Genomic DNA, 17,872 nt, shown 5'->3' on the forward strand with positions numbered 1-17,872 from the left:
TCCCGTAGCGGTTGGGGTGGGATGAGCGCGGGGCGGTAGGCTGGGCTCCCCGACGCCGATCCGCCATGACAAAGGAGTCGGGGACGGTGCGGAGGCACCAGCCTGGGCGGAGCCTCGCAGGGGAGGTGGCTGCGGATGGCGCGGACGGAGGATTTGCACTTGAAAGTCACGGTCTGCGAGGTTCCGCTTCGTCTCGCGACGCCGCGGCCCGCCGAGAGTTAACTGGGTGTGGCGAACCGCTCCGCAGTGTGGAGGCGAGGCCTCCAGCCCTGCTACCCCGTGAGAAACCCCGGCCACTTCCCCTTGTGCCGGGGAGGGAAACCTTTGTGCTGGTTTGAAATTCATTTTTCAGTAGAGTTAACGCTAGCCGGAGAACGTTTCTGAGTTCCCGGGATGGGTGGGGGGGTAATTAATTTACAGAATAGTTCCCCCATTGGAACAGTACAATTCAGCCTAGTGCGTTCCTTGTTGAAATAGCGGGATTCTCATTTGGTTGGAAAAAAAATGAGATTTCTCTTGAAAAGGTAAAAGGAGTCCATTCCCATAGTGGATGGTGGTTCTATCCACTTTGTAGCCTAATAGTGCGTTTCAGGCTGTGTATTTTTCTCTCAAATCTTTTTGTGAACACGATATATGGTTTAGTAGCATCTTTCTCTGTGTTAACATCTTTCAAAGGGGTAATTGAAGAAAAATGAGGAGGTACATGGAAGACTAAGGAGCTTTACAGTGAAAGAGAATTAGGTGACAAGACGTGGGTACTGCTCAGATTGTGACTACTACCGGTGGAAACAAAATACAGTGTGATCTCACAGTGACTTCGAAACATGAAGCTTCCAGTGTGACATGTTAGTAGTGGTCACAGAGTCAAGTTCTGGGGCTCAACGGTATTAAGTTGATGTGCATATGACAAGACAAGGGGGTTAGATGCTGATCTTTGATGGTCTTTCCCCAGAAATTTTTCATGCCCTAATAAGCTGGCAAATGTAAATTTTTGGGGTGAGGATAATACCAATTAAAATTTAATGACTAGACTATGATGAAAGTTAAAAGTCGTGAACATTGTCGAGATTGACATGACTCATAATTCTGGAAATATGATAGAAATATCCTGTTTTTTGGGTTTTGTGTTTTTTTTTTGTTGTTTGTTTGTTTTTGTACTGGGGCTTGAACTCGAGTCCTCTGCACGTCTAAGGCAGGCGGTGGAGCTAAATCCCTGGCCAGTGTCCTGGTTTTTGTGGGCATTTTTATACTGAATGGTGAGAAGCTGCTTAATTTTAGCTCATTTAGTGATACTGGAATCAAGCTGAGATTTTGGACAAGTAGGAGCTGGTTTTTTAAGGTAGCCCATTTGCCCAGATGTGCTTTTTAGGGTCTTATAAAGAGATGAAGCAACTCGATTTTACTTTACATCTACTTTATTGAGTATGATTAATTTTTCTACTTCATCTTTTTATGAAGCTGCATTTTCTCTTAAGAATCTTTCACAGGTAATCAGGTGTTTATAGTTATTGATCACAAGCATGATATAGAATGTGTATATTTTAATGAGAAAGAATTTCTAAGTACTCCTTTTTTCTCCCTGCAGAATATCCAGGCATGGATAAAAACGAGCTGGTGCAGAAGGCCAAACTGGCCGAGCAGGCTGAGCGATACGATGACATGGCAGCCTGCATGAAGTCTGTAACTGAGCAAGGCGCTGAATTATCTAATGAGGAGAGGAATCTTCTCTCTGTTGCTTATAAAAATGTTGTAGGAGCCCGTAGGTCATCTTGGAGGGTTGTCTCAAGTATCGAGCAAAAGACGGAAGGTGCTGAGAAAAAGCAGCAGATGGCTCGAGAATACAGAGAGAAAATTGAGACTGAGCTAAGGGATATCTGCAACGATGTGCTGGTGAGAATCATTAAGTTGAGCTTTATTATAACGAAGTCCTATAATGAGTATCAGTTTTATTATAATTTTCCCTGCTTTGGTTTTTCTTTTTCTTTTAAAAAAAAGTCAAGTGTTTTAGACAAGTTTTCAGGGCAGTGGTGTTTAAAAGATGCTGAAGCAGTTGTAGTTAACTTATATAAAATAAATGGGATAAATTTCACATAGTTTTGCAAAAAAATGGATTGTGGTACAATATATTTTATACTAGTTGAAACAAACGATTATATTGCCGTTGTTACTAAGGTTAGGCTGCGTGGTGTAATTCAAGAGCTGATTGTCTTAAATGTACATGTATGGGTGTGGGAATTTTACACATCTTATGTACAGAATGTAACAGGAGACTCTTTGTAGACAGGAGGGCCTTTCTCTGGATTAGCTGCTGTAATGTTAATGCAATGAGTCAGCTATGTAGAAAGCTGGGTTCCACAGTTACTTCTTTCTCTTGCATTTAGATGTTGAAAGTCATCTTTGAACGCTGACAGCCATGGTGAAAGGTTATATACTTGATGTTCCAGGTTCAGAAGTATTTAAAGTAGTTATACCCACTGTGTTGAAACCCCGTGCTTCTCTAAAAGCTTAAAAAATAAAACATTTGGTTCATTTTTAATGTCTTAAAAATTTGTCTTCTAATGTCTTCAGAAAAATTTTGAGAATAGTCTAATAGAAAATCCATCCAGTTCACTTAGTGTGTAATATGCACGAATACTAGTCATTTTCAATGAGCTAGGAATTTTTGAAATAATACTAGAAGTGGTTTTATAGAATAATTACCCAGAAAGACTTCCTGTTACACCTTGGTTTTCAGCATGCAGGGCTCTGGTATGCAAAAACAGGGAGCATCCTAATTCTACAATTGTGTACAATTGTGTGGAAATCCAGGTGCAAATAATAACGTGGGACATTTTCTTAAGGCCATCTTTAAAGAATAGTGATATTTTTTATTCTTGCTAAAAACAGCCTCACAATCCCTGCCTTATGTGATATTTATCTTGGGCGCATTTTTTGTTGTAATTGCTTACACTTAGTGTTTATTTCTAACATGAAAAAAGGAACATTGTGCTTTTATTGAGGCTGGCATATGTATCTTATGATTTGCTATGGTAATTAAGAATATTTAAAATTTGAAAAGTAAATTATATTTTGAGACAGGTCTAACTATGTAGTTCAAGCTAGCCCTGAACTCTGTGTAATCCAGGCTGGCCTGTGTGCACCACCACGCCCAGCCATAAAATATTTTTTTCTATAATAAAATTTAGTTGGCTTTTGGTTTGTTTTTTGCTTTCTTTACTGACTAGTATTTTCTATTAGTTATGAAGTTGTTTTGAATCTGGTCCTCCCACCCCACACACACTAATTTTATTTTGACTTCAAAAGGTATTAGAAGTTATAATTTTCCTTAAAACAAGTCAGTTTTAGAAATAAAAAGGGATATAATAACATTTACTTTCTACTAACAAGCTTACTGACTGCTCCAGGTAGGTATTTGCATAATTCCCACGTAGTATTAAAAGTCTTATGAGAATTTTTCTAGGAAAATACTTTTAATTTTGACTCTGGTTTATGGAGAAAAAGACTGTTCAGAGAAAGAGTAGATGAGAATGATCTCTCATTTTTTAAAGATTTATTAAAGGGGCCCGTATATGTGAATCAGTAGTCGTGTTTACCTCCTTTGGAATAGCAGTGGCTTCTAGTAAAGTGTAAATGCAATTTTCACTTTTAAAAGTATAACACATAAATGGTTTAGAGAGTAAAGCTCTCTGTTACCTTTCCACAGTTCAAAACGTAATGGATACTCAAGCATTTCTTAAAATATAGAAAGTCATCTTGGGAAAGAGGATGGTACATAGAATTAGGTCATCAGTGCTGCTAATTTTCTAAAGCATTGTTTGAGGCTGGGGATATTCAGTGTTTATTGATACCTTTATAAGTACACTTACTACATTTTTTTAGAGGTCATGTTGACATAGAAACATTTTGCATAAAGTTTCTAGTAAAATACTGTATAAGCAGAGCTGATATTTCAAAGAAAAAATATTTACTACACTTGATAAAAGTGTGTATTTTTGATTTGAGAAAAACAAGTGTAACATTTTTGCAGAATTAATGTTCCTGGTGGGTAGTATAAGTGATAAACCAGATTGTGTTATTTTGACACCTACATCATCATGGTTGACCCTTCTTCCTGAAAAAAGAAAAAAAAAAGCCTAATGGCTGGAATTCTTGGTTTTTCCAAAGATGTCTTTAGTAACCCACTTTGATTATATGTATTTATCAGGTGTTTATACCACTTCAGACCAGACTCTGCTTGCAGGAAGGAGCTGGTTGGAGATCATTACTGTGGGGGTGGTCACTGGAGTAATCTTCACAACATGGACTTTGCTGCATGCAAAAGAACTTGAGGCTGTTTTTCTTGTGTGTTTGAAATTGAAGTATTTGAACTAATGCAGTTTGCCCTTCCTGCCAGATACTTAGGACAAATGGGCTCTTGGTGACTGGGAGGGACTCCACACTAGGGATACCTGGCACTTTGCATAAACCTGGAAGATGTCGTCTAAATTGGGTAGTTTTTGTCTGCCCAAGAATAATGGAGTGAAAACCAAAAATGAGGGGGAAACGCTGACTCAAACTGAAAGATATATATTGTATAAAAAACTCAAGACTTTTAAGTCAAACCACAGTCTTACATTGTGGAAATCATTCAGTACTTCTAAACTGAACTCAATAAAATAGAAATAATACCCACTGCACAGGATTGCTGTGAAGAATGAGAATCCAGTAATATAAGCTGGATTACCTTATTTTGGGTTCTGTTTTAAGAGCAGTGATGAGCAATATATAGTAGTACAGGGGTCTCTTACAGAATCCATGTGAATGAGAGTTAAATGATCCATTAAGTGTCTGAGACAGAGAGTCAATGCCACTTATCAGATTATGGAATGTTTCGTTTAAAGTTTTGAAAGCCACTGATAAAGGCAAATAATGGCTTTCTTTACTTCCAGGAGTCCTGGAAGAAAAAGCAATAAAACTGTATGTCTTAGTTAACAGTTGGCAACAGTATTGAGTAACTATAATAGTGATTCAGTTAATGTGACTAATGTGACTGAGTTGTATCTTATTTGCCTGGGAGTTTAAGGTGTGGTTGCTGAGCATGATTTGCCTCCAGCCCATGGAACAGCCACTACTGTAAAAAGAGCCAAGAACCAGACAGGAAACCAGGCAACTTTTTGAGCTTTCCCTACTCTGAATCTAATCAGTGTGTGCCTTGGGCTTTTTTAACTGCTATATTGGGCTAGTTTTTAAATGCTGAAAATCACTAGGCGGCAGCTTGTTCATCAGACTAAGCTTTTCAGAAGAGCTCTGAAAATGATGTTGTTATACCCATCTTCTACTTTAGTTACAGTCCATATTCACATATCTTTGTCATGCATTGCTTTTAAAGTACAAAGATCATGTGGTTTAGACACAGTGCCTCCCATGTAGTCTTTCAATAAGTGTTGGTACTCAGATATTTTGTACAGTTGGGAATACTGAGTTGTATGGAGTGGAAATGGTGGAAACAGAAGGAAAATGAACACAAAGGTAGGTGTTCCTTGTTTGGTGTGGAGAAAAATGACAGCTGGATCAAGAGCAACAGGTCAACCTGATGTGTAGTAAACAATACAGAGCAAGAAAGTTGGGTCCTGACTGAAAGTGATGCAGATAACCTGGAGATATTTAGTGATGTAAGTTGTGAAGACAGTTAATAAGAGAAAGAGTAAAGGATTTATGACTACAATTAGAATTTAAAGCCTGAGAAAGTCTCAAGATACAAGAAGAATCTATATACTACAAATGATTTAGCTCTTTTTCATTTGTCCACGACATTCTTTTTAGCCCTAGCATGTATATTTGAATTAGGAAAGTGGGGACTAAGCCATTTTAGGGCTGTAGTAATTTACAGCTTTTTACCTTTTGATTCTTTGTTTAATGAGCAGCATTTTATCATTCAAAGAGATTCTCATAGCACCTCAAGCTTCCCAGTTGGTTAATTGAAAAAGTTAAAGTATGTGATCATTTTTGGCTTTAAAATTAATTTTAAATTAAAACATGTCCGTTTACCTGTTTTTCATAGGAGATTGAGACCTTTTCCACTTTTTTCCACGTCATTTCATAACTTCATTAACACTTAATTGGAATAGTTTTAAAAACATACAGCAGACTTTTGATGGATGTGTAATTGTTTGTAGAAGCTGAAGGTTGCTCTTGAGAATGACTAGAAACCATGGTACCCTGGAGCATGTAGCTCCAAGTTATGGGTTTCTCTAGGAATGAAAAACATGACATAAACCAGTCCTACTAGTGAAATGGAATTTGTAGATCTGGTAAATTAAGTGAAGTTTCTGCATGAGAGTTGTTAAATTCCAAATCATTTTATGAGACCAGTAGAAGGGAGCAGCCTTAAATTTAAGACCTTTAAATGATTTCAGAAGAGAGGGGTACAGGTCAGATCATGAAAGGCCCACTATATTCTGTAAAAGTAAGGATTGGAGATGTTACAGGTCATGAAAAATACTTTTAAAATAAAAGAAAGGACACCAAATTTTGCCTCGGAGAAGTAAGGCTGGTAATACCTAAAAATAGTTCTCTTGTAATGAAATTTAAGAATTCTTAATAGCAGAATATATTCTTAGTGCTCCATCAGTTCATTAGTAGTGGTTTGCACATTTGTACAGAATTGGATTTACTTTGGGGCAACTTAAGCTACTAAAAACAGGACCCCCCCAACCCCCATTTAATTCCTACTTTAATGTCTACTGAATGATTCTCACACATAAAGGGAGTCCATTGAGGAAATAGTTTTGTCTTTGTAACCTTTAGAGTGTTGAATTAATTTCATCATAAGTTTTTGTTCCCAAAATAAATGATCCTTGGCACAATTATACTGAAGAGTGTGTGAGGCAAAGAATCAAACTGATAGATGTTCTGATAGCAACTAAGTTAGATAAACTTACAATCCATTGAAATTCTAATAAGGCTTTTAAAATTTTTTCTAGAATTCCCGTCATAGGTTTTGCTTCACTCAACAGTTTTACATTGAGGACAAATTGCTCAAGTTGTTAGCGGACTTGGGACTGCTGTCATTTTCTGTGTGCTCAAAGTCAGAATTTGTCGTCTTTGAAACTGCCTATCCTAATTTTTTTCTCAGTGCAAATTGTTACTTAGATCATTAGTTCTCAACCTTTTACATTCCCGCTGATAATCATTTGTATGATACATTCCCATAGGTGGTACCCAGGAGAAATGCACATTGCAAAATAAGAAAGTGGTACTGTGTAGATAAACTTAATCTATCCTTAGTATGCAAAGGCTGAAATATGAACATCCATTTATTGCTGCTGGTCACTCACTTGGAGTTGCTACTTTTATTGTTCTTTTCTGCACATGTCTCTTACTGTAACCTTAAAACACTGCTTTTGTTCTTTTGTTCCATCCTTCCCAAGATCCCTTGCATACAGCTATTACTTGTGCTGGCTTGGTCTTCTCTGTTCCTGATGCAGGTCATTGCCAACTCGCATCTTATGGTCCAAGGGTTTCAGCTTCATCCTCTCATTGAGAACTTAATTTTAAGCTTGATATCTAAGTCATGTTCTGCTTTAGGGGATTGGCTACATTTCTTCATTTTCCTTGAGAAGCAGGACCATTGATATTTGTACCCTGAAGGGATATGATACACTTTACACCTTTAGGTGGCCCAAACTTGAATTTGGCCTGGGGGGAATGTCATGCCAAACCAGCATAACTCAGTATTTCCTATTTTACTAGGCCATTTCTGTGCAGGGACCATTCTCCAGTTCTCTATTTAATTCTCTGTGTGGCATTTAATTTACAGCAAGTGCCCAGTTTTTGTAGTGTAAGAATTTAATTTGTTTGATGCATTGTGACATTATTGAAGTTTGGAGCTGATTATCTTTTCAGGGACAGTAAGTAGCCACATGTTTCTTACAAAATGGCTGGGTAAAGGTTGCCCAAAGAAATTAGAGGAACCTTCTGCAAATATTAAGCCTAACAGTATTTCTCGCCACCAAGGACCCAGAGATGCAGTGGGGTGTATGTGGGTGGGGTTGTGTGCGTGTGTTTGTGTGTGTGTGTGTGTGTGTGTGTGGAAGGAGGTCAGAAATCCTAATTTTCAAAACAGGTTTAGGGATCTGATGCTCTCAAGGCACTCAGTAGTGACTTGATGTTTCTCGTTAATTACAAATGCTTTTCTGAGAGAAACCCATTTCTTGATCCCAACCCCAGGAACTGGGGCTTTGTTGACACCCCCCTCCCCCAGTGTAGTAAATACATACCATGGTCCACATTTTGGAAGAACGTAGTTGGCCTTCACCTCAGAGACACTAAATGAAATCCACCAAGAGCACATTATTTAAAAAGTGATTCTATGGAATTGACAGTTGAGGGTAGTATTATATAGGCAGGCTATAAAACATTTAGACTGGAAATAGCAAATTCTTGAATCATTTTGATAAGTACTTTAGTAGTACAGCCGAATATGCTGGGCAGTTGGAAGTCATGCTGTTGAGTAATGGCTTTCCCTTGACTTGTCCTTTGTGCTCATCTAAAAGGGGGTCAAATCATCAGCAGACTATTTAGTTGAATCATTAGGAATAAAATCTATCTTATTTTGTGGAAGTGATAAATTTAGTACAGGTTATGCATACGTACCCATAAAACTTTATATGTATTATGGAAGAACTTAGAAGGGCTGTTTTAACCTTTTTCTTTCTTTTTTTTTTTTAGATATGATAAAACTCATAAGGGAATTTATACATAATGTTCCTGTGCAGGTTTAAAAATGCTGTGAAAATGTGTTTTAAACATAAAAGCTTTGTGATAGAAATAATTGAGAAATGGGGCCATATGTGTCTAACATGTAGCATTCCTGGGCTTGCCTGGGCTATGTACGCTGTAAAGTAGAAGTTTAGCAGTGCCACTTGGTGGTGCTCACTTCTTTGTGGTACTAGCCCTTTTTTTTTTTTTTTTTTTTTTTTTTTTTTAGGTTTTTTCTTTTTTTTTTTTTTTTTTTTTTTTTTTTTTTTTTTTTTTTGAGACAGGGTCTCACTGTGTGATTGAGACTGACCTGGAACTCACTGTGTAGTCCAGGCTAGTCTCAAACTCACAGCAATCTTCCTATCTCAGCCTCCCAAGTGCTGGGATTACAGGCATACGCCACCACACCCGGCGGTACTAGCCATTTTAATTTATCTTTAGGGGTTACATTTTGGGTTTTTTCTAAATGTTTTAAAGTCACTAAAATTTCGTGAGCATTGGTGATGCAGAAACAGGCAATTCCCTGAACTGATTTAATGTGGCAGTTTTTAGTCCTGCTTTGTTAGCCATTCATCCAGTTGGTTTTTCAAAAAACAACAGTACACATTTCTAGCATTAAGTTTTGCTCAGATAGCTTGCTTAATTTTGAGCATAAATACTAATATTTTAAGGGTGGCATTAGTATTAATGGAATAATATACTTTTGTATCACATTTCTTGTTTTTTTTTAAATAGTTAAATGGTGAAAATTTGCTACCTCTTTATTATTGGGAAATTCAGTTAGGAAAGTAGTGGAAATCCTCTTATCCTTCAGTGTTTTGTCATTGAGGTTAAACAACTATCTTTCTATAGCACCCTTAAAATTGCATGCCATTTGGTCAAACATTTCATAGAAAGATGACTTTAAAGTCAGAATGTTTCCAAATACTTAATTAGCTCTTGACACCACCTGATGTCATTATAAAATTTTTGATGGAGCACTTTTCTAATTGGTTGGAAGCAACTGAGGAAAATGCAATTAAGAGAAAAATGAAAAGTTGCTCCGGCCACAAGAGGGAGTAAGAGACTTAATCTCCAAGGCAGTAGGGCCCATTGCAAAAAATGTCTTTGCTTTCATTTTAGAATTAAGAGATTTAGGAGTAATAGAATTAGTGGTTCTGTAGAACAAAGTCAAAATTGTGAGAAAGTTACCTTTCTTCGTGAAAGAATTGTACAGGACTAGAAATTTGAACTATATTGTGCCTGAGAATGGTAATGAAATTATTCCCTATGTTTTGTTTTGTTTTGTTTTGTTTTGTTTGAGACAGGGTCTCACTGTGTAATTGAGACTGACCTGGAACCCACTATCTGCCTGCCTCAGCTCCTCAGTGCTGGGAGTTGCCGGCGTGCGCCACTACATCCGGCCCTATTCCCTGATTTGGAAAGGAGGATTTTTTTTTTTTTTTTTTGGTACCAGGGATCACACTCAGGTCCTTGGCACTTGCAGGCCACCGAATCGCTGAGCTAAATCCCCAGCCCTGAGGATGTTTTGTTTTTAATGAATGACATTTGTAGAATGCAGTATTTTGTGAGTTTTTAAATAATACATTGAGAGTTGAATTTTAAAGAATTACTGAATTTAGGGTTGAAAGAACATCCACATGGCATTTTCATTTCACCAAATTGAGACAGTGAAGCTCAAAGGTTCAGTAATTTATGTTAGGTCACAGAGAACATGTTAATATTTTTAGTACTTTATACTATAGTACCACTTTATCAAAACATTAAATCCGTTCTAAGGTTTTATGATTATAGGAAGAATACAGCTTTTCATTAACCAAAAAATGTCACTACTTGAATTTTTTAAAAATTACTAAACTTTGGGCCAGGGATTTAGCTCAGTGGTGCCACTGCCTGCCTCACAAGTGCAAGGTCTGAGTTCAGTCCCTGGTATCAAAAAAAAAAAAAATCACTAGCCGGGTGTGGTGGCGCATGCCTGTAATCCCAGCACTCGGGAGGCTGAGGCAGGAGGATCACTGTGAGTTCGAGACCAGCCTGGGCTACATAGTGAGTTCCAGGGCAGTCTCAACTACATAGTGAGACCCTGTCTCAAAAAACCAAAAAAAAAAGGAAAATCACTAAATTTTATTAAACTAAAAGTGAGGGCTTCTGCTTTAGACTGTATCTTAGAGTTCTATACTAATGAGAATCATGGCTGAGGACTCTTGTACCTAAAGTTCTTGCTGCTTCCTTTTTTTTTTTTTTTTTTTTACCTTGGAGTAGTGTTATGCTTTGTGTAAAAGAAGTGTTTCTGTATCTTGATGTCTTTGTAGTGTTTCTGCAGGATGAGCCGTGATAGTACAATCTAAGTAGAGGACTGGGTTATGAAGGATTAGTCTTTTTTCCACTCACATATTTGGTAACGTGTCAGCCCAGTTGTATGTTCAGTCTTTGTGAGATTAAATATAACCCTTAAGGAAATACTCAGGATAAACTGAAAACCTTTCCACCACCCTTTGTTTTTCTTTACAAATACATTGATTTCTGTGCCATTTCTTTAAGATTACTTCTTAAAATTTGTTTTTAGATTATAGTAATAATAAATAATCGGTGGTGGCTGGGTTGGCAGCACACACACCTGTAATCCCAGGATTCAAGAGGCCGAGAAAGACAATCACTGAGAGTCCAAGGCCAGCCTGGACTGCATAGTGAGCTCAAGGGGAACCTGAACTACATAGTGAGACCCTGTCTCAAAAGACAAATCAAAGGGGAATATTACCTGCTTTACATGTGGTTGTCTCTAACCAGTTCCTTATTTCCATTTTGAAATAACTTCAGAGTTAGAAAAATACGACAGTGTGAATTTCATACATATCCTTCATTATGTCCCCACATTAATGTGTTATATAACCACAATATTATTTTCAAACTAAGAACTTAAAAAAAAAAAAGTGATGATCTTAAACTGTTACATAGCCTGTAAAACTACTTAAATTTCACAGAGTACCACCATATTTCCTCAGTGGTTTCCAGATAATATTTTGGGGTTTTTCTATTACTATTCTTTAATATAGATTATTTTTCAGTCTTTCCCTTTCATAATGTTGACACATTATCAAGACTACTGGCAAGTTTTTTTATAGATTGTTCCTTAGCTGGTTTTGAACTATGATTTCTCTTTATTCTCACTTTGTGTTTTAGGCAATGGTTTCTGGGAGGTGATACTTTGTCTTCAGCAAATCATATTGGGAGACAAATGATGCTGTCCTGTTACTTAAACAACAATCCATTATATTTTTGAGTTTAAACAGCAGTGAAGATTTCTTAAAACGTGTGCCAAAAGTATCAGTTAGATTGTTTAGCATAGACACCCTGACCTAGCATGGTGGTGTGGTACAAGCCTGTAATTCTAGCACCTGGGAGGGAGGCTGAGGTAAGAGTATCATGGGCAAGTTTGAGGCTAGCCTGTGCTACTTAGTTAAGGCCAGCCTGGAGTACATAGTGAGAGACCCTGTCTCAAAAAAAGATATCCAGTCTATGTGGAGATAACCTCAAAGAACTAGGATTAGAAGTCCTGTTTGACCCAGCCATTCCTCTGCTGAGTGTCTCCCAAAAGATTTAAAGAACCTTACCACAGTGATATATGCACACCCGTGTTTATAGTGGCACAGTTTGTAATAGCTAAAATCTGGAAACAGCCCAATTGCCCATCACCTGGAGACTAGATAAAGAAAATGTGGGTTTTTATAAAATGGAGTACTACTCAGCCGTGAAGAATGAGAAACTAGAGACAAGTAGCGCTAAATGGATGCACATTGAGGCTGTACTTTATTTTTGGTGGGGGTACCAGGTTTGAAATTGGAACCTTGCACTTCAAGGTAGGCAGTGGAACCATTGAGAGCTAAATCCCCAGCCCCAGAGCCCATACTCTTAAGTGAAATAAATAGGACACACGTGTGTGTAAATACATATTGAATGGTCCTGTATGAAAAACTAAACGTGTAAATAAGGATCAAATGTATAACTGATAATGTGAAATAGGAAGAAAAGGTCTAAAGGAGTAGGAGATTCGGGAAGAAGGGAAAAGAAAAAATAAAAGAAATGGTAACAAAGTCTTTGTAAATAGGGAAGGTGGAAGGTAAAGAGAGAACAGGGGAATGGGAAAAAAAAAAGAACCAAGATACGTCATATAAAGTACAAGATCCCAATGGTGAATGTAACTGTACTGTATACTTAAAAAGTACCAATAAACTTACTAGAAAAAAAAAATCCTAGTTATGATTACTTTGTCAAAAGTTACATACTAAATGTATTTTGGCCAAAGAGCTTTTTAAAAGGGTTATCAATTTAAAATGAGGGTATTTCTTCAAAGAGGAAAATACTGTCCTAGCTCTATAACTTTCCTTTGAAATACATTTTTTGTTAGATACTTAGCCTAGTTGGCAAACCCAGCTCACAGCACGTAGGCCCTGGTGGTTTAATTTGAAGTGTATGGTGGCAGATGGCCATATTTTAAGCACAGAGGTAAACATGAAGTACTTCATAATTGGGTATTTGTCTTAATGTTTTTAGAGTTTGGTATGTAAATTCTCAGACTCCCTCTGACTCCCTTTTAAGAAAAAGGCAGGTGGGAGGAGGTGTCACTGTAAATGATGTAACACACTGGCTTGAGTCACACTGATGACTGCCCAGCAGCAAGACATCCAATTTAAAGCCCTGTCGTGAATAAACACGTTAATGCCCATCGAAGGCATGATGGTGGGTAGGATGTGGTTAAAGCATTTGAGATGCTTTCCTGGGATAAAATGAGAGGGAGTTTTGAAATAAATAATGTCTTGATTTTGTCTTAGAAACTTCTGTCACATCCTGTGGCAGTTACACCAGTAGCGTGCCTCCTTAACTTCCCAGCCAATTTTTTCACCTCACATGGTCTTCTTATCCTCTCAGGTGGGTTTTTCTTTGGTCTCTTCCTCCTTCCAAGTGATTATATACAGTTTTTCATGGGCCACACAAGCCTGTTAGGTACTTAGCCTGTTGATGCTGTTTCTGAATATATGTGTGTGGTGAAAGTGCCCAAACATTTGTCATTTTAAATGTGCAGTTTCAGAAAAGAAAACTTTTTCTCAAGGAAAATTCTTATTTTCTCACATAGTATCAACCTAGTAATTTCTATCATGTTTGTCTGGACTGTTTAGAAGTTTGTAAAGCAGTAGCTTTTAATGATGACTTGGAGAAGTAGGCTTTATGGTACTAAGCTAATAAAATTTCATTCTGCCTTTTACAATTGTTCTAAATAAAATTAGTTGAAATGAAGCTGTTCATATAATGCATATATTGTAAATCAGTTGGGATTTAATGTTTTAGTGCTTAAAACAGGCATAACATGTCCTTATGGAGTCTGAGGTACATATGAGAGTCATCTCAGAAACAAAACACTTGAACAGTGGGTGTATATTGTCCAGGTGCGGTGGCACACATGTTATTCCAGCCCTCTGGGAGGCAGAGGAAATCTTTCGAGTGGCTCCCTGAGGTCACAATTTGCATGACACTATCATTATTGACCTTTAGCACTGGTATAGAAGCAAGGAAGGCTGAAACTGCTGGTTCTTTAGCATTAATAAAGGCAGTGGTTCCAATTGTACCTAGTAATCATTATATTATTCGCCTCTGCACTCAACAATTAAGAAAAAATGTTTTCCTGTCCTTGGAGCCACAAAATTAATTGTACTAGTCTTTACATAGACTTCCTTTTTATGAAGCAAAGTGAAAAGCACAGCTGTCCTGTCCACAGGCATCTGGTTCCAGGAACCCCCATGTCCGCAGCTGCTCACTCAACGTCCCTTAGATACAGTGATGTTAGTATCTGCATGTAATCTTTGCACATCTCATATACTTTAAATCATCAGTAAATCCTTACAATTCCTAATAAAATGTAAATACCATTGTAAGTTATACTGTATTGTCAGAGAATGATTAAAAAATAAAGTGTGTACGTGCCTTACATAGTTTATTTCTTCAAATATTTTAGAGTCACAGTGTGTGGGATGCATAAATATAAAATGTGGATATGGTGGACCCCTGTACAATATTTGTCTCCAGAAAGCATGCTTGGGATTGTGCACTGACATAACTGCTTATTTTAAGAGGGATGCATCTCACATTTATTCATGCCATATAGTAAAAATGGTACTTGCACAAGTGCCTGTGACATTCTGTGTTTGATCTAACATAGCCTGCTTAAATTTACAGGCAGACTTCACTTGTGTACATAGTGAGCTGGTGATGATGGCCATGAGGAGGCACAAAACTTGAACCTTTACAAAGCTTTTCTTTTTTGTTGGCACTGCTGACTTTATAAACTGAGGTTCATCTGCTTCACTCCTCCCCAATCTCCTGGTAAACCTGGGTAGAACAGGGCTTTGTGGGGCCCCTGGTGTTTTTAATAACACTTTGCACCATCTCCACAGGACCAAGGCTGCACCAGACCCCACAGCCAACTGTGAAGGTGGCCGCTTTTGTTTATAGGTTTTTCTTTTCACTTGAAAAAACTATAACCAGTCTGACCTTACTCATTCAGGTATTTGGCAACCATCTTTAAAAATAGCAACGTGAGGAAGATAAATGTATGAGCATATAGAGATCTTGAGAAAGAAAGTTTTAAAACAAATAGCATTTGTTGTTACAAGTTTTTTTAAATAAGAAAATTAGTTCTTACAAGAAAAGAATCCAGATCTGAGGCAGTTTCTGAGTGTGAGTTGACCTGCTTGTGTTTTAAAGTTACTGTAGTGTACCCATTTCCTCATGGGTTTCTTCCTAGGTTGTAGGCTGTATTCTACATGCTTTGTAAATTGTTAACTCATCTCATCCTTACAGCACCCCCAGGTATTATGTCTGCTAACATCCCTCTCTCACACACAAGAAACCTGCAGCCAGAGAGATTGCAGAATCTCTTAGCAGTGAATTGGGGTTTGAGTTTAGGCAATAAACAGGCTGCACCTTGTTTTATAGTTGGAGTTGCAGCACCTGACACACTTAGGTAATGCTCAGCCCACCGCTGTTCTTTTAAATTGTGGTTCTCGCTCTTGGCTTTCATCATACTGTTGTGAACAAAATGTACAAGGTGGTATTGTTTGTTTCACAGGATATTAGGAACTGTATTTTGAAAATAGCTATCATTGCTTTTATTTTCTACTTTGTTTACCTCCGTCTTTTCCCATTTTGCTATACCATTACTTTCTGATAACAGGCTGCTTTTTTTTTTTTTGGTACCGGGGACCAAACTCAGGTCCCCTTGGGCTTGCAAGGCAGGTGCCAGAACCTCTGAGCTAAATCCCCAGCCAGATAAGGGGCTGCTTTTGTCCTTAGTCTCTTTACATTTGCTTTCTCCTTCGTCTTCTGAATCTGGAAAATTGGCTTTCATTTCTCTTTGGTCAGTTTGGCAGGTATAACACTCAGTTGCCTCTTTTGTGTTACAGATTAGCCTGGTGAATTCTGTATTTTCCCTTAGAGTTGAAAAAGACCACATCTGGCTTTTTAATTCTACCAAAGAGGTCCTCTTATTTCTCCTTACACATCTAAAAGAGAACTCACTGAACAGGCATTTGATTCCAGTTTTGAACAACCAAAAGTTGTCTGTACAGAAATTTTGTATCTCCCTAGATTTAACTGGTCTTTAGGAGCAGTTCATGTCCTGCTGTGCCTCCCATCTTTGTGACACTTGCTAGTGTCCTCACCCATCATCCCTACTGGGATAGTCTGCAGTTTGTCAGTGCCTATCTTACTATATTTTTAAAGAACCAGTAAAGTATATTCTAGAACTTAGTCTGAGTACAGTGCTGAAATCTTTTCCTTACCTTGGATTCATGGTTGTGTTAGTAGCTCTTGGGATTGATCACATTATCCTTTTCAGTAGACGTATCAGCCTGTTGATGGAGAAAAATGTAGCATAATGTTAGTAGTACTAGTCATACTGCCTAGTTGGAGATAGCCCTTTATAAGCTAGTTGTTAGTTTGAGGTCCCACTGACTTCTGTAAAATGGGGGATAATTGTAATTTGTACATCATACATGGGGATACAGAACAATCAAACCATAGAAAAGAAAATGCTTTAGTGATAATGCTATGATTATATATTAAAATTACAGAGTCCTGGTCTTAGTTGTCAACAGCTACATAATAGACCATTCAAAGCCATGGTTTATTCCTTGTGATTCTATGGCTTGGTGTCCATGTTACTGGACAATTCTTCACGTGTTACTGGCTGTGATTACTTATTGCTGCTTTGAGCTAGGACTTCTGCTGGGGCTGAAATACCTGATAGGACTTAACTTATATATTGCAGTGGGTGAACTGGCTGTATCTTTGTGAGCTGGGTAGTTTGACTTATTTGCCAGTGCAAGGATCCAAGAGAGCAAAAGGGAGACTCTCCATATGGACCTGCTAAGGGTTAGGCCCAGAACTGGAGCAGCCGTCACATGCACTGAATTCTGTTCAAAGCAACTCAACAAAGCTAGCCTGAACTCTGAAGAAGGAAATAAATTATACCTCTTGAGGAAGAGGTGTAGTGTCCAGGAACAGGAACAGTGGGAAATTAGTGGAGATCATCTTTGAAGAAAGTCTACCACAGTGAGCCAGAATGTTAGCCCCTTTAAATAGTTAGTTTAGTTTAATTTGATCTTTAATCCAGTTAAAGTTAGTTTTTTGTTTTGGCGGGCGGGGGTGCTTTGAAATAATGCTTCTTAGATATTTAATAGAAGTATGCCAGGTTTGGGGTTTTTTGTTTTGTTTGTTTTTTGGGTTTTTTTCTTTTTAATCTTTTGCAACTTGTCAGAGTCATTTACCCTTGACTTTGGGTGTGCAGGCCAGTAAGTAGACTAAGCTGCCTTACCAGCAGCCCTCCTGTTACCGGTTCTGGTTAATAGCTTTTAAGTTGTGTTTTATGGCAAATTCAGTGTTCAGCTTGAGGAAAGTCATGCTTAACTGTTTTTATTCCTAGGAAACTTAGAATTTCGGCACAAGTTAACCTCTGTAAAATAAGATATTTTTAGGAATACTGAAGTTACTAATAAAAATATTTCTAGTGACATTTATGAACACAGTGACTAAAGTTAAGTGAGTTTTCTGGTGTAGCTTTTTTTTTTTTTTTTTTTTTTTT

At 37.7% G+C, this 17,872-nt stretch overlaps 1 protein-coding gene across 1 annotated transcript in view; it reads left to right on the forward strand.

Moving 5' to 3' along the window:
* Ywhaz (tyrosine 3-monooxygenase/tryptophan 5-monooxygenase activation protein zeta) overlaps nucleotides 1–17,872 on the forward strand; it is a 28,898-nt gene that overhangs the window by 1,822 nt on the left and 9,204 nt on the right. Inside the window, exon 2 of the mRNA XM_010619543.3 lies at nucleotides 1,586–1,890. Coding sequence (XP_010617845.1) covers nucleotides 1,597–1,890 — 294 coding nt within the window. The 5' untranslated portion in view covers nucleotides 1,586–1,596. The remainder of the gene's footprint in view (nucleotides 1–1,585; nucleotides 1,891–17,872) is intronic.

This window comes from Fukomys damarensis, unplaced genomic scaffold, assembly GCF_012274545.1.
Source record: "Fukomys damarensis isolate Sample0158 unplaced genomic scaffold, DMR_v1.0_HiC HiC_scaffold_5, whole genome shotgun sequence".
NCBI classification, from domain to species: Eukaryota; Metazoa; Chordata; class Mammalia; order Rodentia; family Bathyergidae; genus Fukomys; species Fukomys damarensis.